Below are 21,724 nucleotides of genomic sequence, written 5' to 3'. Positions count from 1 at the left end.
CATCCGACGGTCAGCTTGAGCGCGTGCAGTCCATAAAAGAACCTTCGACCACGAGTCGCCCATCCACAGCCGAGAGGGAGAAAGAGATGTCGGGACGCGGGAAGGGAGGGAAGGGTTTGGGGAAGGGCGGGGCGAAGCGGCATCGGAAGGTGCTGCGGGACAACATTCAGGGGATCACGAAGCCGGCGATCCGGCGACTGGCCCGGCGGGGTGGGGTGAAGCGCATCTCGGGGCTCATCTACGAGGAGACCCGCGGCGTGCTCAAGATCTTCCTGGAGAACGTCATCCGCGACGCCGTCACCTACACGGAGCACGCCCGCCGCAAGACCGTCACCGCCATGGACGTCGTCTACGCCCTCAAGCGCCAGGGCCGCACCCTTTACGGCTTCGGCGGATAGGCGCCGGCCCTTCTCGCTCTGCCTAGAGGAAGAAAGAGATAGAGCGTTGGATTAGGGCTTGATTTCCTCTTCTTCCTCATTTCTGCTTTGGTTTGATGGAGATGTCGAAGGAAATGCTCCGCGCTTGTGGGTGATTGTAAACTTGTAGTCTTTCGTAGAATTGTCGATCACAGCCGTTGGTTTTCATCTCTTCTGTTCTATCTCCCCTTATTTAAACCTCGAAAGCGAACGAAATCGCTCGATTTGATTTTGATGTCGAGAAGGATCGAGAGACGGATTAAACTAAGATGCTATATGTGTGCTTTAAATTGGCTCAACTTTGCAATTTACACCCTATCATATAGGAATTGACAAATATTCTCGTCAGGTGCCGATCGCCTCGAATGATTCGAGGCACACAAGAAATTTAGAACCGGACAATCTTCACGCAGAAGAATGGATTATATAATTATATGTATATATATAATTAGATTATGACTGGAATTAAAGTGAATTTCTTATCATTTTGAAAAAGTGATGATTCTAAGAGGAGATAAGTCATAGAGAAATTGAAATCGATGGACTAAAATTTTATTGAATTATTTAATAATTATAAAAAAGAAGTTGTATTAAATTTTTAAGGTAAAATGGAATTAAAAGGGTAAAATATCATAAAATCAAATATTTATTTTTTTAAAAAGATATTGAATTATAATGTGAATTTCTTTTCAATAATATATAAAATTTTAATGACATTTAAGTAAACTTATAAATAATAATATATAAAATTTTATAATATTATTGTTTAATATAAGTGATAGTAAATTTATTATATTAAAATTAATATATTTCTTATCAATATTTTAAAAATAGTGGATATGAATAAGATAACTTATATTATTAGCATTGAGATATTTAGAAATATATCTCAATGATTATTAAGACAGTTTTATAAAAAATATATGGATCAAGTTTTAGATAGAATTAGTATATAATTTTATTTTACTAATAATATACTATTACTAAAGGTGAAAATTTTAATCAAAACCAACTTAAGAATAATTTAGAAAGGAATCAAATGAATTATACTTATACTTGTTATGCATGTATATTTAAAAGCTTTTTATGCATTTATATTGCATACTTCCTTAAGTGACATTAAACTCCTTTCTCTTTATTTTATTATTAGCTCTTAAATAGTGTCATTGTCTTTTCTCTTGATAGTTTAGAACACCTCATTATTATTGTGAAGAATATGATTTTCTCTTATTTTTAATTAAAGAATCTTTATCAAATTTACTGTCGGGCATAATATTTATTAGGATCAATTATAAATATAAGTAAAATCCATAACACATTTTGCATATAATCATTATACTAAAGTTGTAAGCATGCATTTTGTTAATATAATCTTAACCTATTATAAAATAATATAAGTATATAATAAATATATGGAGGTTGAAGTGAAGTCTGTGCATGTTTTCCCTACAAACAAAGGACGCATACTAATTTCTATGCGTATGTACCGCACCCAAGGCATCATATCTATGCGGCGACTTTTCTCTTCCCCTTCTCTCACTACATCTGAGATTGGAGAGAGCCGTCCCCCTTCCCCGTCCTTCCGCCTCCGATCCCGATCCCGATCCCTCCCCCAAGAAATTTGCAATCCCTAAAGAGATCTGAAACCCTAATCAATCCAAGAAGGGTTTGCTTGCTCGATCGATCGCCATGGCGTGTCTCGCGCTCTCCTTGCAGCCGGCCAATGGCCCCGATATCCTCCTCCAGACTCGCGAGTGGTTCCCTCCCGCCCGCGCCCTCGCCGCCCTCTCCGCCTTCCGCCACACCCGCCTCTCCCTCTCCCCCTCGGCCGCCGTCCCCGCCCGCGGCCTCCCCTCTTCTTCCTCCGCCGGCCCTGCCTCGTCCCCGTCCCCTTCCTCCGACGATCTTGATTCCTCCCTCGGAGACGATCCCCTTGCTGCCTCCGGTGGCCAGCTCGTCGTCGGCGTCGAGAGCAAGTATCGCGTTGTCTATCGACTAGTCAACTCGGTTTATGTCCTCGGCGTCACCACCGCCGACCACCACTCCAACCTTTTCGAGTGCATTAACACCGTCAACCAGGCCGTCTCTGTCGTCGTCGCCGCCTGCCGTGGCGTCGACGTCACCCCGGAGAAGCTCCACCGGAAGTACCCTGAGGTGTACATGGCCCTTGATATCGTCCTCCGCGGCGTCGGCAGCGTCCGCCTCGCCTACATCCTCTCTTCCATCCACGGCGACAACATCGCCAAGATGGTGCACACCGCCATTGACGCGGAGAACCGCGTCCGCGGCGCCGACTCCTGGGCCGGTGGCGCCGAGGCCCTCGCTACCGAGCGCCGCGCCAACCTCGAGGCCTTCTCCTCCGCCTTTTTCGAGCTCCCCACTGAGACCCTCGCCGCCGGGGACGAGGTCGCCGTCTCCATCGCCCCCGCCACCACCTCCCTCACCGAGGACCAGCAGCAGAAGGACCAGATCGAGGAGGCCGCCCCGGAGGAAAAGGATCCCTTCGCCGCCAGCGAGCGCATCAACAAGCCCGACGAAGCCCTCGTCGGAGGGTTCAAGAAGAGCAAAGATCAGACCGCCAGCACGGCGGATCCGACGCTGGCCCTTGCCGGGCTCGAGGTCACGACTCTCCCTCCGGCGGAAGCCACGAAGCCCACTTTCATCGGGGTGGAAGGGTTCGAAGGGGACTACGGTGGAATCGAGTTTGGCAACGAGGAGGCGTCCCTCTCGGAAGCATTTGAAGGCATTGAAGGGAACACTCCATTCGGAGGTGGGCTCGATGCATCGGAATTCATAACGACCACGAAGAAGACTACCCAGGCCCAGGGTCTTACCGGTCTCGAGCTCCTTGCCACTGGCCCGAGCCCTGCGGCTGCTACTGCCGCTGCGGCAGCGGGAGCTGGCACACCTCTGGAGAATCTCCTGGTAACAAAGACAAAGGAGATGACGGGTCCTGAGATGTTCATTTCGGAGGAGATCAATGCTGAGTTCAGGGAGTCTCTTCTTGCTCGTGTGGGCTTGAAAGGCACCATCTTCCTGAGAACGCTGCCACCGAAGAAGGCTGCTGGGAAAGAGACGGAGTTCTCCTTCCGACTGGAAGGCACCTCAAGCATTAAGAGGGCGGTACTGCAAAGTTCTCGTGTTAGCAGCCTTCAGAACGGACTGTTTCACGTTAGGACTCCATCTATGGAAGATCCCATACCACTCATTCTTTATAGCTTGCAGCCTCGTTTGACTCCACTGCCACTGAGGCTTCGACTCGTGAAGCGCCACACTGGGAAGCTTCTCAGAGCAATGATACAGTATGTCTCCAACCCGTCATTGCCCATGCCATTGACCAATGTGACCTTTATTCTGAAGCTTCCAGTTGAGCCAACTTTGCTTGAGGTTTCACCAAAGGCGATTCGTGGAGAGAAGGAGATTAGGTGGCATATCTCTGATGTTCCTCTCAAGGGTCCTCCAGGTCGGCTGAGGGCAAAAATGCCAGTTGATCAGGATTCTGCAGACGGTGAACTTGATGTCAATGGGATGGTGAATTTCTCTTCTCAAGGGTCTATGACGCTGTCTGGTGTATGTCTTAGGCCAGTTTCTGATGGCATTGCACAATTCAATGAGGTTAGCCATATTTATGCTAGTGGAACTTATTTGTGCACTTGACCAGCAACCATGGTTCACATTGTGAAGGCTTGCGGTCAGTTCTTTCACAATGATTTATCAAGTTGCTAGAGAGTGACAAAATTTCATGTGTAATAAATTTGGCTTTGGTATAGCTGGTTCAACTACTTCTGTGTTCTTCGGCATGTATTCTTTTGGCTTTCTGGATGTTATTTGAGTTGAAATGAGGTAGTGCTTTATGTAATAGCTTAAATATTGAACAGTGTATGGGTGTCATTGTGTTTGATTGTTCTTTTAAAATTTTCTCTGTCCTGACTTTGATACTTTAAACATGAATTGCGTGAAACTAGTGGGGGTTACTGAACTGCATTGTTGGTAGTTGTCTTTCTTTATCTGCATGTTATGTTCATGGTCTTATATCTAAGTGCACATGATCTATCAAATTTGAAGGATACAATGATACTGTTTTTTACTATTGTTCACCTCATCATCAACTTTATGTATGATGAAATTTCCTGCTGCCTGGTGGTTTTATCTTCTGGTTCTCTGAATATAAGTTTGTATTATTTTCATTAACATTCTGTTTTCAATTAGAAGTAGTTTCTGTCTTGTATGGGTTAGATCAATTGGGAAATTGGATGAAGTTTCTCCAATCCTAGTCATGAAACATGAAAAAATTGAAGATTCTGATGTCTGTGAAAAAGTTGAAGATTCATGTTAGGTACACCTGGGACTAAGTTTGTAACCAAAATCCAAATCAGTTTTTGTATGTATTGAAGTTGGGCCTAGACAGAATCTGTTCTTGATGCTGAATTTGTTTCAGATAATTTATTTTGCTGGAATCAAGTATTTAAAAGGTTATTTTAAATTGCACTATTCTGTAATTGGGTGGATTGCTTGTTTCGTGGCATGCGAGTAACAGTTCTCATTCCAATCTGAAGTTAAATATTTCTCTGTTCTCCTTGGCTAGTTTTACTTGTTTCCCTAAGGTCTTCTGATGATATTCTGTTCTCGATCATTTATAAAAAGGTCAGTATTATTTTTTACTAATACAAATGAATCATCTAGATGGCCATATGCAAGTAGGGTTCATGTATTTGTCATTTTCTTGTGGCATGAATTCCTCGACATTCTGACCACATATATGTCATTGAAAATTTAATCACAGCAACGGAACGAAAACTTTGCAGATAGAACAATGACTACTGTGTTTGCCCTCAACTTTCTCTGCAAATCTGTCAAATCTTTTATCAGTTAATACAAAAATATTTTTCGGTTCTTTGGTTCTTACATTTTTCTTGATGTGGTATATTTGTTAGCATGCCTAAATGCTGTTATGCAGTCCACTCATGTATAGTCCAATGATTTTTATGTAGAAACAGAAATTTATGCAGTCCTGGTTGAGTCAAGCATGAGCTGAATCAGTTATGTATTTCCTTTTGTTACTTCCTAATGAATTTTTATGGTTAGATAGAGCATCTGTTTTAGGGTCTTTGTAGGTATTCTTTCGGAACTGTAACGTTGCTACAGTTCTTATTCTACAAATAGTTTTGTCAGGGAGAACAGTTGAATCATTAGAAATCAAGTTTTCTGAGTTCTAAATGTTACTTTTGATTGGATTTTATGATGTTACTAATTTTGGAAGTTGTGCCATAAGCTTTGCCCTAGATTGAGTAGTATTTGACTCTAGATTGAGTAGTTGAGGACTTTGGTTGCATTAAAATCCATGGTTTAACTTTACAAGCTAAGATAATTTGGAGAAGGCACGTGACAGCATGCCATGAGCAAAGCTGGATCAGAGGGTATGGTCAAGGTTACAGTCTTTCTCACCAGAGTTGAGTGAAGCACAAAAGACTGTCAAAACGCAAGAGGGACGGCGCCACAGTGCCATGATCATGTTATCTTGGATGACTGGACAGAGGGAAGGGGGTGAGTGAGTATCGGTAAGAAAAGATAAAAAACCTTTTTCATTCAGAGTGAGAAATAGGAGAAGATGAAGAAATGGAACTCCAGTGTCTCCAAAATATGGGACTAGTTTTTGGGTAAACAATGTTTAAGCTCAAACAAATGCACAGAATTAAATATTTCCAAGCAAGAAAGGATTTATTGAACCATTTTATATGATGAACATAATTTCTTGTATTGTTGAAACAGCTTTATTTGTTATCTTTTCTACTCTCATTTCTTTGTAATCCATGTATCATATTTTGTCACTTCTTTGAATCCTCTATTCTTTTCCCCTATTAATTACTTTCTGAGCCCTTCTCAACTTAGACTTATTTTCATGGTAATTAAGCCAATGGCACACATATATTTCTTTTTTATCTATGTCAAAAATAAAAATTGATAAAAGTAAAACACAAATGTTCCTTTGCTGGGTTAGACCAGTTAGATATCTAACTATCTATTTGATCATTTCTGACTTGTATTTACAACTATTGGTTTTAACATAGTTGTTTTCTACCAAATTGGTACTGGAACCTGTGGTTTCCATTATTATGACTGTTGTGAACCTTGTTCATATGTTGGATATGCATCAAAACTTCCCAACCTATCCTTCTCAATTATGACACAACCTCTGTTCCACTTTTTTTTTTCTTCTTTTGTTTACTCCAGAAAACAAGAAAAGTTCATAGATTTGTTTGCATTGGACAGCCTTATTGGTAAAATACTTTTCATACTATATTGGCTTCAATTGTATTAGGTAATTATAAATTGTTGATGGAAGCGATAATAGCAAATGTAACAAGGATAGAAGTTGACAAGGTGAACCAGATTAGGGATTCCAAATTTATGTGAAAGAAACTTTGTCTTAAAAGGAGACCGAAAAGGCAGATCACAAGATTGGGCCTTTGCTGGTTGATAATTTACTTGATGTACAGCTAGAACATATGCATCTGATCGCCTAATTTAAGTTTTTGTGATAGGCTGGTGATCTTTTCTATAGGGCATAAACAGAACGTGAAAGAGAGCATTATGATTAAATGGAACCCATCATCAGATCATGATGGTCCAAGTGTTAGTTATGGAATTAGATTCATTAAGATCCCAAGGGTTCATTGACGTACCAGAAGCAAAGTCACAAATGTCTATATTTAAGGAAAGTTCATGTGAAGCAAAGTCTAACTGTGTGCATTTCTTTGGTATTTTTCGATCATATCTCATAATATATATTTAGTGTTTAGAGCCCTTAATATAGTCATATCTATTATTTTAAGTCAGATTTTAGGTGGGCTAATTACATATTACCCCCTTGTAGTTAGATCTCTTTAATATTCTAGTCCCTAGGCTTAAAATTTTACATTAGAATCCCTATAATTATAAAAGTGAAACATATAGCCCCATTTACCATAAAGTCAGTGGTTTTACCGACGGAAGCACAAAAACGATAAACAAAAATATAATTTTAACATCCCAGTTACGTTTTCGATGGTGGTGGATGACGATGTCGTTGGGGGTCGCGGGTGGCTATTGTGGATGAGGAGGGAGAGTAATAGCGAGAGGTAAAGCGACAACGTAGATGTCCACACTTTGCATCTATGTCGGCGCTGCTCGGCAATTGCGTCGGTGCCGACGCAGATGCAGAGCGGCTAAAGGGCCGGTTGGCATCTGCATCGGTATTGATGCGGAGCGTCGACATCTGCATCGTCGCCTCACCTGTCGTCGTCGCTCTCTCTCCTCACCCACAACAGCCACCTGTGATCCCCAGTAGTGTTGTCGTCCGTCAGCACCGAAAACATAATTGGGTCGTTGAAATTATCTTTTTATCCATCGTTTCATGCTTTCGTTGATAAAACCGACAACGTTATGATAAATGGAGCTAGATGTTTCACTTTCATAATTATAAGGATTCTAATGTAAATTTTTTAAGTCTAGGGACCTGGATACTAAAGAGGTCTAATTACAAGAGGTAATATGTAATTAGCCCGATTTTAGGCACTTGTTTATGTGAAGTTTGTTTTTACAAATAATCTCATGTGGTAACAAACTTTCTAAAACAAGGACAGTTCAAGAATGTATTTTGTCCTAGGTTGATATGGATTTCGACATTGGTATTTTTGTATAATACATTGTGTGAGGGCCTTCTGGATCGAGCTATATAATTTGTGGGTAATTGATATTTTTCATTGTCCTAGCTTTTTGTGCTGTTTCTTTACTCTCCTTCCTGTCTTATTTGATCAAATTTCTGTGGCATGAGAAAAACAAACAAGTAATTTTCATCTGATTCCTTTTCTTTTGCCTAAATCACTCACTCATTCCATTTCTTTTGGATTTTTTTTAAAATCATACCTGCATCATAATATATCTGTTTTTGCATCATTTCTGCTCCTAAATCTTATGAGCAGAAATAAATATTTCCTTTGCTATTTTATATCAGATCTGACTCTATGCTTATCAGATCAGATCTAGATCCTCTGTTACTGATTTATGACATAAGCTGTGCTCTGCTGCGCAATTGCTTGGATTTGAAAACGTGGTGCTTTAGAGTAGGTTTGGAAATCTTCAGGGTGATAATTTGATGCCTCTTTGGTTGGCTGAGCTCTTGAGAAATAGGCAGTTAACCATCCTTTGGATATCTATCTGCTTCAGTTGGGCCGGTGTGTATCAACTGGTAAATGGTCTGGCCATGTGCTGATATTAAAATGTACAGCTCTTTTAGATTTTGTATTATATTATTAATGGATGGTTTAAGCTGATATGTTCTCTAATATATGTGTTATACCAGTTTGATACTTAGTGTGGATGTATGTTAATTTCCTAGGTTGGTGTATGCCGGATGAAATATATAGCTCTATACTTGTACCGTTTCATTCATTTTGATTTTTTGTTGTTTTGTTTTGTTTCTGAATGTTCTAAGTCGATATTTGGTCCCGTATGCTGATACCATACCTTGAGTCATTTATCAAAGCTGCTACTTATACTTGTCTGCATTTAACTGATGAAGAAACAGATGGGAAGACAAACATTAGTTCATGAGCCTTGTTGATGTAGTTGGAATGATCTTGTTGATGATGCTTCATCTTTTGTTTTCTCATATTCTGGTCTGATCTTGGTCCTTGTTAGAAACTAACCTGTTTAAAGTTGAAGTCATTGTAGTTCAATTGGCTTAAGATAATTGTTGTGGTAAACAACCTGGAGCCGTGGCCTCGAGGCTCGGTTCGGGTCCGGAAGGCGGGATCTTCCCGGTGTGGCCCTCGGGTTCGCTGAGGTGGTCGGCTGCGGCGGTCCGATCAGGACGGGGTCAGTCGTCTTCGCCGGGATGGGCCTCCTCGGCTTGGCACGCGCTCCGTCTGCGGTCCTGCACACAGGTCGGGTCGGGAGACGCGACCCGACCCCTCCGACGATCAAGTCAGTAGATGATGGAGGGGTGGAAAGAAGAAGAAGAAGAAGAAGAGTTTGAGGTGTCTCCCTGGTGTGTTCTTTTCTCCTCCGTCCCCCTTTTGTCCTCCCCTACTCGTTCAGAGCGTGAGGGTATTTATAGGGAAGCTTGCTGTTGTTTGATGTGCCCGCTTGCAGGGGCAGACGATGGCGTCTGACTTTGGTTTGGCGTGGCGTGAAGAGCCGAGCCTGAGTGGGCGTTAATGTGTCTCGGGCTGTGTTTCAGTCCGTTTGACCGAGTCCCGTTGCATCGTCCGAGACGTGAGGCATCATCTGACGTCAGTCGGGTCTTATCATAATTATTATCCTCATCAATAATGGTGTTCAGATTGTTGATTAATGAATGAAATATATAATGTATAGAAATTGGCACAGGTTTTCCTTCACGTAAGACTCATGGATGCTATTGGTTTCTCAAAGTAATCTGACGATGGTGGATCATAACATGGTTTTCTTCATAGAAGTGATTGCCCAAATTAGCTGTTTTCAAGCATGAAATAATTTTGTGCCCTGTGTGCCAGGATAGGTCACCAGTAAAGATTCTTACTCTCCTTATGCATTTGTAGCATCAAATGCATTTTAATTCTGCTTGGAACAAAGCATGTTATCTGAAATGGTTTAATCTTCTGGGACAAAATTTTCATAGAGTTTGCCTTTGGTGCTTACTTATTTGTTGGTAATGTTGGATGATTTTGTATTCCTGTAACTCTAGCAGTTGAGCTCTCAGTCATGCCTCTAATGCAAGCCTGCTTTAGTTGTATAGATATATGCGGACCTAAGCCCATGCAAGAAACATGCATGCGTTGCCATGTACGTAAGCTGGACCCCTCCTAACTCATCCAGAGAAACCCTAATATGGCAGCGGCAGCTCCACCACCGACAGCCAGGCCGTCAGCGGCCGAGGATTCACCTGCGGGGCCATCGGCGGCGTCGGACGGAGCTCCAGCCGGTGAGCCATCGGCGGCCATTGTCTCTGCCGGAGATGTCGCAGGAGCTCCTGAAGTCGGTGAGTCCTCTGACGGGGACTTTGCGTTGGAAGCCGGGGACGCTGCAGCCTCCGATGGGGCCAGTGATGGCGCTGCTGACTTCGACGTCGCAGGAGACGCTTTGGGCGTTGCCCCGTCGCTGAGGCCGGGTGGAACGATGACGCTGCTGATCTCGACGACCGAAATGTTGTAGGGCTGCGTCGCCAAGACCGTCACGAAGTTGGCGTCGAGCGACGACCCCGGCACGGCGGAGCCGAACGAGACCTGCCCGTTATCCATGTCGGTCACGTTGAGGAAGCCGCTCCGGCCGGAGGCGACGCCGCTGGACTGGAAGAGGGTGGTGAGGATGGCGCTGCGGTTGCGGAGCTTGTGGAGCTTGTCGCCGTCGTAGTAGTCGAGGACGACATGCAGGGAGAGGATCTTCTTGAGGACGTCGGTGGGCTGGCCGGAGGCCGAGGAGATGGCGCCGTTGTTGACGGCAAGGACGGTGATGGTCTTGCGGCTGTTGATGTCGGAGGCTAGCTGAGTTTGACTGAGGAGGTCGCTGAAGGTGGAGAAGTCGGGGAACTTAGCGAGGATGGTGGTGATGTTGTGGGAAGCTGCCAAGGGGAAGAGAAGGAAGGGGAGGAAGAGGAGGAGGGTGGGTTGTCTAGCCATGGTTTCGAGGTCTTCTATAAGCCGAAGAACACGTTGGAGGAGGATGATAGAAGGGTGATATATATACACAGGTCTGCAAGGTCAACATTTGGGTGGCAGAAAAAGTAGAGTTGAAAGCGCTGTGGTTGACCTCTCCAAATCGTCTCTATATAAGCAGCGGTTTGACCTTTTCCTTCGGATAAAACAATCCGTTGACTCACGATTGACCTTTTTTTTCGCCTTTTGCAAATAATACAACCGAAATTTGAACTATAAAATTATTTTTTATTGATATTTATTTTTTTGGTAACTAAATTATTTTTAGTTGGAAGATCACTTAATTCCTCGAACGGGTAGAACTCAAAGCCCACGAACCCACTGATCACGGCTTTTGGGACCCACCGGTGGAGCCATCCTGAACCAATCATAGTACAGGTACGTGTTCGGTTGCTGTCAGAAATTGACTAACGTACGATAAAGTACAGTGATGTAATTTTACGTAGAAGTCCTTGACATCTGGTTATTTATAAGTAACCCTATCATCAGCCTTTTCCTTGGCATAAGCTACTGTTTATGATATGATGAGATACTTATCCAAAATTAGTGGCCAAACACAATTGTTGTAATTCATGGGGGATTAATATGGAGTTAATAGATTTGTATTAATTTTTTATTGTCAAGCAGTTAAATTTATTTTTTATGGATGTTTTTAATGAGGCTAATATGAGAATATGTTAAATATAGTAGTCCTTTTCTGAAAAATATGTGTACTTACTGCACTTCCTCCCTTTGTCTGCGCTCGCGACGAGCAGAAGGGGTAAAAAGATTCGACTTGGCGGTCGGCAGTAGGTCGACCTTTTGGTTTTCTTCGAGCTCTCCGTGATTCGCCGAGGAGTGCAGGACGATGGACTCTCTTCTTCTCCGGCCCTTTTCCTTCTTTCCTTGCCGCTCCTCACGTTGTTCTCGACGAGGTACGCGCACAAAATCGACGGAGACCCTTGGAAAGATTGGTTCTTTTGCCTGCAGGAAAGCATGGTCTTGATTCGAGACGGGAATGTCTGGTAGATTCAGAATCCGATGTTAGAATTATTTGGGTCAGAAACAGTGGGCGATCGCTTGTGTTAGCTAGTAGTGTGGGTGGGCCTTTTTTTGGGTTAGTGCTCACTGGTGCTTGCTGTTCTGTACGACCTAATTTACAGATTTCCAGTGGGTGAGCTCTGACTAATATGTTTCCGATTAGTCTCGCATCCATGAAGAAGAGGCAATGCTTATTCTCCTCACCTTCTCTGTAAAAGGATACTAGGAGTAACGCGTTCATACTTGTCTTTGGTGTAGCTTATCGAGGGTTCGGACACGGAGACGAGAATCTAATCGTTCTAGTGTTATATGATTCTTTTCTTCGTTCTTTGTTATGATTTTTACCTTTGATTATTTATGAGTCCGTGAGTGGCTTCAAAAAGGACATATTTTCACCCGTTTTTCAATGGCTCCTTCAATAGAGGAACATTGGATGAACAGTTGCTTTGAAAAGAAACCAGGACGCGTTTTCTACCTAAGCTTTAAAGACTACAAATTTGATTTGGATGATGAGATTCTCATTAGGGCGATTTTTGCTGTTTGCACGTCAGAAGAAACATGCGGAATAACGTAAGCATCTTGAATCAAGATAACATATTCAGGACAATGATCCCTTTCTTTTATCGTATGAAATGAGATGTTCTGCTTTAGTTTGTTCCGGTTTGATGCAGTATTACGGAAATTGTGGCAACGATGTAGTATCTCTCATTTTGTTTGGTTTGGTACGATGCTCTGCTATGGGGAAGTATTTACCAAAGAGAATATGGCAATGAGATCAGGTTAGAATAGTTAATTCAGTGAAGGAGTTTAGAAAGAGATGTCATTTTTTCAATTTTAATGGGAGATGCATAGTTGGCCTGAGATGACTTGCTCATTGAATGGTGCTAACATTCAGATCTTTAATGACTTCAATCTGAGTTGGAAGTTTCATCCTGAGTCAGAGAACCTTGAATTCTGGGTCATGCTAGTTTCTTAAAAAGTATTAAGAGTATTGGAATATATTAAGGAATGCATAATTCTTGATCAGGCTACATTCCAAAGCGCATAGATTGATGAATAGTTTAGCTCTATGTGCTTAAGAGCAGTTGGTTTATCAGATATGACAATGTGTCAGCTCTAATTAGGTGTGCAGCATTTATCAATGCATCCTGTCATAGGTGTCTGGTTAAATATAGGAAAATATTGAGAGACAAACGACTAAATGGGCTAATCAAAGGAGTAGTATTGAGATGACTTTCCTAAGGCTGGCTAAGTAAGTGTTTTAATTATTTCTTAAGAAGAGTCGAGAAAGATGGTCTTATATGTTGTTTAAATTCATAGATAATTAAACCAGTGGCAATAAGAAAACAGAGAATTATGTTTTCCAGATATCATTGAGGAGGTCAGTGACATCTGGCATGGGTTCCAGACTCTGTTAAATCATGTCAATTTCATTTTGCAAAATTAATTTGTTAACAGGACTGAAGTATAAATCAAATTACTCAGGGTGTCTGGTTTCCTAGTCATTTGATATTGACAGTTAATATTCAAGGTTGATATGTTTGCTACGTGGTTACTAACTCCCATGCCACAAATTATGCAAAGTATTCTTTGTACTGTAAACATCTTTGTTGATCATGCACAATCCAAATGAGATATCTTGACAATTAATTATTTCCTATAACTGCATTCCTTATTTTTGTCTGTTCTCATGCTTCTTCTTGCCCTACTTAGATTTTGGTTGCTTCATTTGCAAACTTGGGTATAGTCTGGATTCCAGCTGAGCTGCAGTATTATGGTGTTTAACTGTCGAAAGGATGAAACAAAAGAGTTGCACAGATAGAAGTCTCGCAGGGGTATGGCTGCCTGCGTTGACCTGTCTAAGTTCCTTCATTGGAAGGAGTCTTCTTATGCACTGGGCCCTTTCGTTTAGTTGTATGTCTTTGTGTAGGTCTGCTGGATCCTTCTGTGGAGACTGAATATTGGTTCTGATACTGCTAGGTCAATACTTCACTTTCTTATATAGGTCTGACACACATTCCTCATCCTGACAGGTTGTTATATGCCAAGCCAGTACTTAATCAGAAAAACATCCAACATCACAGTGGGATGCAGTGTTGAAGGTCTTAAGTGGGGTCCTGTGAACCATATCTCTGGACACACTGACAGAAAGTTGGTGCACAGGAGAACCAATGAATTAAGTCATCTTAATGCTGCATCAAGAGACCCTTCAGGATCCAAGTCTGAAGCAAGTAGGTGGAAATCAGCATTGACTTCATTAAATGCCTTCTACAGATTTTCACGGCCCCACACAGTCATAGGAACAGTTAAGTCACAATCTTTGAAGTGAATTACTGGCCTATTGCTACATATTATCTGCAAGTATCCTGCTTCTAGTTTATCAATTGGCATCGTGTTCTTTTCATGAGCGCTGCTACACATAATAAGAGACTATTGTCTTTGACAGATAATGAGCATAATCTCAGTTTCTTTACTGGCTGTTGAGAGTTTAACTGATATTTCTCCTTCATTTCTAACTGGATTGTTGGAGGTAATAGCATGAACAAAATTTTCAATTAGAAACTGTGTTTTGCCTTTTTTTTGTGCTGTATCATTTTGCTGTCTCACTCTATGCTTCTCTTGCAGGCAGTTATTGCTGCACTTTTCATGAATATTTACATTGTTGGACTAAATCAAGTATATGATGTAGAAATAGACAAGGTAACCATTTGGAAATAGTTATCTTGGACTCTTATCCTTATATCTGGAGTTCAATAACACAACAAGGTTACTCTAAGTCTTATCTGTCAATTCTAGTATCTTCATTCTTTATATTGTCAAACATATACCACACTATTGCACTTTTTGTTCAACATGTTCCTCGGAGGAATTCACAATAAATTTACTATGTTTCTTTTAGGTTAATAAGCCGAGTCTCCCTCTAGCATCTGGGGAATATTCACTGAGAACTGGAGTTGCAGTTATATTAACTTCTGCTGCCATGGTAATTAGATACTTTAGTTTCAAATGTGTTTTAAAGAACTACTTTATGTAGCTTTTTGTCGTTTTTCTAATCTGTGGTAAACAAAGTAGTCCTAGTAAGGGATCTCCATAGCTTCACAAAAGTTTCATTATGGCATTTGCATTTTCTTTCTTGATCTACTCGTGTATTATTTTCTACACTGAACCAAATTTGATGAAATTTTTTCGGAAGTAATGAAATGTGGTGATGGATTGATTTAATTAATTTTTCTAACAGGGAAGACAATTTTACTACAAAATATGAGGCTGCTTCTCAATGACATACTTAAATTGGAAAATAACATCTTTATTGTAGCCAAGCTGTCAAAGAAAGATTCTAATCTTTACTCTCTTGTTTCAGAGCTTTGGTGTTGCATGGGTTGTTGGCTCTCTGCCGTTATTTTGGGCTCTTTTCATCAGCTTTATCCTTGGAACTGCATATTCAGTCAATGTAAGTTTGATTTCTTTTACAAACTTGCTGCTCTCAGGACATAATTTGAATGATTCCTTGAGAATATGGTGTCTATGTGGATACTCAGTGCATTTCTTGCATGTTTATCATTTAACTGAAATTTGTGGGTTTGTTTGCTTTTGGTGAGTGTGGGAAAAAGTAAATGCAATATTGAAGTATGAGCAGATCCTGTTCTTATGGCCAAATAAATACAGCATAGCAGCGACAAAAAATCAAGATACTCTAAGCTTGGTTCTTCATGTATGTCTAAGAAAATGTGAAAGCACCCTTGTCTGCAGCCAACCTCAATTATTGCATCCAAAACTTCTTCATAATAGGAAAATAACCACACTAGAAATTTTAGATGATTTGATATCATATTGGCAGGCCAATTTGAGCTACTTTAGGTCAGTCCTAGGGCCTCAGCTTCTTGACCTTATAACTTAAAACTGCTTCACATCATTTTTAAATCAAGAAGTTGCCTTGCATCTAATTTTTCTTCTAAGATCAAATGTATTTAACTTTGACACTTGAAACCAATTTTTCAACCTGTAACTCAAATTACTAGTTTGATGGATTCTTGATATACAACTTTTGCATTTGTGTACATGCTGTAATTTAGGAGATTGCTGGAGACAAGCATGTGAAACAGAAGCAACATCGTGCAATCAAAAGATGGGAACTTTACATTTGGCTTATAAATTGTTTAGTTTAGTTTTAAGTTTTCACTGCTATTCTGGAAGATAATTTATCATCTGTCATTCAAATTTTATGTTTGCTTCATTTTTTTTAAGACTCAATTCTCAGGTACTCTCTAGAAATGTCTTCTGAAGAAAGTTTACTTTAACCGAGCTTTGAGTTCACATATGATCATTTTGTCTCATCAGTCATAAGTTAAAGCCTTTTAGAGGCTTCATGTGATGTCAGGAGTTGCTAAGTTGATGTTTTGATTTAATTACTTGCTTTTGTGTTGATATTCATATCACATGCATTATTTATCATCTTTGTTCTCACTTCTATCTCTTCTCTATGTTTTTCCTAAATCCTAACCTTTGTTGCTTCTGGTGGCTGAACTACATTAGAAGCCAAATGTTAAATTAATATGTATAGAACATATTTCGTATCTACCTTGAATTGGTCCTGTAAACCATCTATTTGGCGGCACACATTAATATCTTTAATGTGGTGGCATCATAAATTTGATGGAAGAACTCTTGATGAAAGTTATATGTGTGAGTACGCAATACTAAATCAAATGGTTGTTTTGACACTTTTGACTTCCCAAAAAACAAGCATGTTTGTGTCAAAATCTTTAATTTGCTTTCTTGCTTTCAACATGCTGTACTTTACACCATGGGTCAGGGGGAGCTTACTACATTTTAACAAAGATTTCATGGTAGATGTAATAGGCCCATTCATTCTTATATCTTACATACTTTACTTTTGTTATTGTTCAACTTACGAAAGCCCAGTGCACATGTAGAGTTTTATGCTTAAGCAGATGCACATTCATGACCGAGGGCATTTTTCTACAGAAACAAAATTTTTAATTGATTTTTTTAATTTGTTTATTTAAGCTAAAGAAATATGTATGGCATGACAACGAAATTTGGATATGCAAGACACAAAAATGATGACGTCTCTTAGCATAATTTTTTTTGGCATTGTGATGACCTTAATTCTGATTGTTACAGCTGCCATTTTTAAGATGGAAGAGATTTGCAGTTGTTGCAGCAGTCTGCATTTTGGCAGTGCGTGCTGTGGTTGTTCAACTTGCCTTTTTCTTGCACATGCAGGTAGGACATTTATATTTTCCAGGTACTGGCATGAATATAGCATGCACATTAATTTTTTATTGTTACTATTGTCTTTTCATAAGCAGAATGCTTGATTTCAATTTCATCTCACTGATGTATAATATATCATTAATGTCCCAGACATTTGTCTTCCGAAGATCAGTCAGCTTTTCGAGGCCTTTGATATTTGCAACTGCATTCATGAGCTTCTTCTCTGTTGTTATTGCATTGTTCAAGGTAATTTCTTTTTATTCTTCCATGTAAAACATTAGGCTGGATATCCCTGAATAGTTTAAAGATGAAAAACCCGACAGACGATAATCTTGGAAAGAATCAACTGGGTTAGTTAGAAATTAATACATTAGAATTGCAATTTTTTTAGTTGGGTTTTGGCATTTGATATATTTGTATTAAAGTTAATTCATTTGTGATAACCTGGTCTCTTTCATGATGCTTTACATGGGCTTGAATTTGTTCAACATTTTATATAGCGTATTGATGCCCACAAGTCCTGATGGCATCTGCCATAGGCCTTTCCCAGAGGGTAGCAGGTACATGACATGTTGATGAGGCAACAGTTGGCTCCATACTGCAGAACATTTACTATTGAAGAAAGTTGATTAGATCTTAGATATGAAGCTTAATAGAAAATTCATGGGGTAAAGGGAAAAAGGAACATCTGTTGTCCATCTTTATCATATACTCTCCAAATAAATGTGTTGATGCAGCATGCCATAACATTGGGGTGTATAAATTTTTGCTAAAAATATACTGTACCTTTGATTTCTTCTTGATCATTATCTGCTTTGTTACTTGTTAATATTAGCAAAAAAATTTCATGATGTTACTCTCTATAATACCATAAACATGGTTCATCTGGAATGCAATATTGATCTTATGCAGGATATACCTGATATTGAAGGAGATCGTATCTATGGCATTCGATCTTTCAGTGTTCGGCTGGGTCAGAAACGGGTATCCTAACAAACAATATTCATCGTTCGTTTAATTTTAGATAATTTTTGTTCATTATCCTGATTATTTCATCTTTTTGTAGGTGTTTTGGATTTGTGTGTACCTTCTTGAGATGGCTTATAGTGTCGCTATGGTGATTGGAGCCACTTCATCCTGCATATGGAGCAAGTTTGTAACTGTAAGTGACCAATTTGGAATTAGTATGCAGTTAGTCTATTGTGTTATATGCCACAATTGATTTCTTTGCTTGCTTTTGATGTTATGCCTTCTTTTCTGCCTTGTGGTCATTCATTAACTCAAAATTTTATTTTGTTTCACAATCAAATTTCAGTTGTTAAAAGGGCAATTGACGATAATTCATGAACGCAGTCACCATGGGAAGCATGTTGTAGGTATCATTGAACAGATTGATGGTTACACCAGTCATATCAAACAAGTTACTTAAATGCACAATAGCTTACCTTGCATCAATTTTTTCTGCAATCACTAATTAAAAAGAGCCCATTATTCCTCAAGATAATTAGAAATCTGATTCTTAATTGCTGTTATTCAATCATGAAATTGTTGTAATAATGTTTCGGAAGGTTTCTGATATTCTTGTCAACATTCAAACCTATACCCCACCCAAAGTTATAATTAGGTTCTATAATTATAACTTTGGGTAGTGTTCTATTCTGTTTCTTTGTTTTTTTTTTTTCACAAAGCTAGAAAGAGGGTGGAGATGGGGTGGAATCTGCTTGAAATTTTATTTGTTAATAAGAACCTTATTGGCTTTGCAGGTTTTGGGCCATGCAGTCCTTGCTTCAATCCTCTGGAAACGTGCTAGATCCCTTGACCTTATGAGTAAAGCTGCAATAACATCTTTTTACATGTTTATTTGGAAGGTAAACTGTCAGATGTTTGGAACTGTTACTTGACTATGGTTTTAGGTTCTGCTTTTGGATTTGTATCTCCTTTTATCAAAAAACATCTTAACATTGGTAATTGCATAAAACAAACAGTTGATGCTTTTGTTGCTTTGGTTGCAAACTATCTTTAAGAAGTGGAATATGTTTTCTACAGTTGGACACATTATATCTTCTGTTGTTTGCAGCTCTTTTATGCAGAGTACTTGCTCATTCCACTTGTGAGATGATTTTGAGAGTACATTGAAATTTCAAGTTGGCTGCCCTTTTCTTTGTTGAAGTGACTGGACAAAAAGAGTAAGTTAACCTCTAGCTCTCAGTAGCTCAGGTTGTGCAGCTTTGATCCTGATTTACATTGATTCCCTTACATTATCTATTATGTTATCATTAGTCAAGTTTTATTAATGGATTGCAGGTTCTTGGGCGCTTTACAGTTCTCAATGGCGGCAAAAGATTCATGTAGACATCCTATTCGCGAGCAATTTGAGAACATGTTTGGATGGAGCACAGATCAATATGCATTCCTTTCATCATCAGAACTTCTTTCTTTCTGTATCATCTTTATTTTCCCTAACATTTTTGTTGTTTCTTTAATCACTACAACTAGTTTTGGAACATTTCAATTATGTGAAATCTTTCAATCGTATATTTTGGATTGTACCCAGAAGAAGTCTCATCGAATGAACAACACATATGTTGGGAATGCTCATAACTGTAACTTAGCTCACCTTTTTTTCCGCTTGAGTTAAACCTTCATCCATTCTGAAATTTCTTAAATGTTCACATGGCACTAGATTTTCTTTTCCATACCAAAAAGAGGTATGTCTCATGTTGATCGTTTCAATTTTAATGAACAAGTTGATCTGCTCAAAATGCTACACCAGTTATCAGCAATCTGCTGCAACATAAGATGAGATTATCTTCAGGAAAAAAACTGCTCTCTTGTCTCTACACAGAAACATATGCAGGTACAGAGGTCGACTGGAGCATGAATCAATTATGGGCTCTGTTTCAGCTGGGTGAGGGACAGTGTGCATAAAATTTCAGAATTAGTTTACCACATAAGAGAGGCTATTTTATCAGATTGTGGTGTCCTTTCTAAAGAATAAGTTCATCATTCTTGTGATGGCCTACAAAGGAACCAGGTCAGTTTATAAATGTAGTTGTTCTTGGTCATCTCTGTGGATATTAATCCTTTTTCATATCATATAGGTCTATTTACAGTCTTTAGGGGTTAATTTTGTAAGTTAACATGAAGGATGGTACCAATTAGGGCTCAAGAAGTTGAGTCTCAGGTGTTTGTGTGAAAATTTTCGAGCTATTACGTGTCGTCATTCTCTGAAGATCTTGTGTGGTGAGAGTCCACCAGTGCCTGTCACTCTGGTTAGGACTCCACATCCCATGTCGTTCTGCCCACTTCACATGCAGTAATCTCATGATTCATATTTTTTTATGTTTCTTGGACTACCATGTAGCATGTGTAAGGTAGTGGACTGTAAAAGATTCACCACTATCATAAATTTGCAAAAGGATGGGAAGGAATGCATGAGTTAATTATCTATTATATATCTTTTATCTCTGTAGTGGCTATTTGAGCCACTTCCGGAATGACTTTATAGGTCTCATAGGTGGGTGAACTTGGAAAAGTAGCCAAAGGAGCCAACTTTCTCAAGTTTTGATGGCTATTTGTGCCCTACTGATGCATGTGAAAAGTTTTGATGAGTTTGGCCATAGCCTTTCATCAGCTGAACAGGTCACTTTCCTGCTGCAATATTTTCTGAATAGGCCTTAGTTTTTGTCCATGGATTAGTTTCACTTTGAAGCAGTTTATCATCACTTTGAGTAGTGGACTGTAAAAGATTCACCACTATCATAAATTTGCAGAAGGATGGGGAGGAATGCATGAGTTAATTATCTAATGTATATCTTTTATCTCTGTAGTGGCTATTTGAGCCACTACCGGAATGACTTTATAGGTCTCATAGGTGGGTGAACTTGGAAAAGTAGCCAACTTTCTCAAGGGTCTTTTTTGCCCTACTGATGCATGTGAAAAGTTTTGATGAGTTTGGCCGTAGCCTTTCATTAGCTGAACAGTTCACTTTCCTGCTGCAATATTTTCTGAATATGCCTTAGTTTTTGTCCATGGATTAGTTTCACTTTGAAGCATTTTATCATCTTTGACGTACATCTAAATTATGGACCATACTGATGTCAGGGAAAGGGCAAATTTTGTTCCTACTCTTAGGACAATGGATATTATGATATTTGCTTCCACGGCATTCCCTAAAGAAATGTTATCATAGATCTGGGGATTCTCAACAACAAAAGAATTTTTGCCAGTTCAAGTATAAGACAAGTTTCTACATGGGCTGTCAGCTTCTTTCAGCAGGAAATATGAGAGAAGATTTTCCATGGCTTGTCAACTTCAATCTCAGGTGTGCACTTTCATATCAGCAAATAGTGATTAGCAGATTAAGTTCATGAAATG

General features: G+C 39.8%; 4 protein-coding genes across 4 annotated transcripts; 3 read left to right on the top strand and 1 right to left on the bottom strand.

Moving 5' to 3' along the window:
* Positions 1-81: 81 nt before the first annotated feature.
* Positions 82-584, top strand: LOC135608373 (histone H4). Its single transcript, XM_065101179.1, has one exon. The coding sequence runs from the start codon at positions 87-89 to the stop codon at positions 396-398; it is 312 nt and encodes a 103-aa protein (XP_064957251.1). The 5' UTR covers positions 82-86; the 3' UTR covers positions 399-584.
* A 1,351-nt stretch (positions 585-1,935) lies between these two features.
* Positions 1,936-4,395, top strand: LOC135608372 (uncharacterized). The gene has a single exon (XM_065101178.1). It carries the CDS (start codon positions 2,106-2,108, stop codon positions 4,071-4,073), a length of 1,968 nt encoding a protein of 655 aa, XP_064957250.1. The 5' UTR covers positions 1,936-2,105; the 3' UTR covers positions 4,074-4,395.
* A 5,845-nt stretch (positions 4,396-10,240) lies between these two features.
* LOC135607633 (fasciclin-like arabinogalactan protein 14) lies at positions 10,241-11,663 on the bottom strand. Its single transcript, XM_065099586.1, has 3 exons — positions 11,641-11,663; positions 11,579-11,599; positions 10,241-11,000 (listed from the first exon to the last, which is right to left on the bottom strand). Exons 1-3 carry the CDS (start codon positions 11,661-11,663, stop codon positions 10,241-10,243), a joined length of 804 nt encoding a protein of 267 aa, XP_064955658.1.
* A 178-nt stretch (positions 11,664-11,841) lies between these two features.
* Positions 11,842-21,649, top strand: LOC135608371 (probable homogentisate phytyltransferase 1, chloroplastic). The gene is made up of 14 exons (XM_065101177.1): positions 11,842-12,003; positions 14,143-14,414; positions 14,556-14,639; positions 14,735-14,809; positions 15,009-15,092; positions 15,471-15,560; positions 17,255-17,356; positions 17,498-17,593; positions 18,260-18,331; positions 18,414-18,509; positions 19,111-19,215; positions 19,425-19,533; positions 19,652-20,381; positions 21,452-21,649. Exons 1-12 carry the CDS (start codon positions 11,937-11,939, stop codon positions 19,464-19,466), a joined length of 1,185 nt encoding a protein of 394 aa, XP_064957249.1. The 5' UTR covers positions 11,842-11,936; the 3' UTR covers positions 19,467-19,533; positions 19,652-20,381; positions 21,452-21,649.
* The last annotated feature ends 75 nt before the right edge of the window (positions 21,650-21,724 follow it).

This window comes from Musa acuminata, chromosome BXJ2-3 (assembly GCF_036884655.1).
Source record: "Musa acuminata AAA Group cultivar baxijiao chromosome BXJ2-3, Cavendish_Baxijiao_AAA, whole genome shotgun sequence".
In the NCBI taxonomy this organism is placed as follows: domain Eukaryota; kingdom Viridiplantae; phylum Streptophyta; class Magnoliopsida; order Zingiberales; family Musaceae; genus Musa; species Musa acuminata.
The sequence above is the reverse complement of the archived record's forward strand: the minus strand, read 5'-3'. Positions and strand labels throughout refer to the sequence as shown.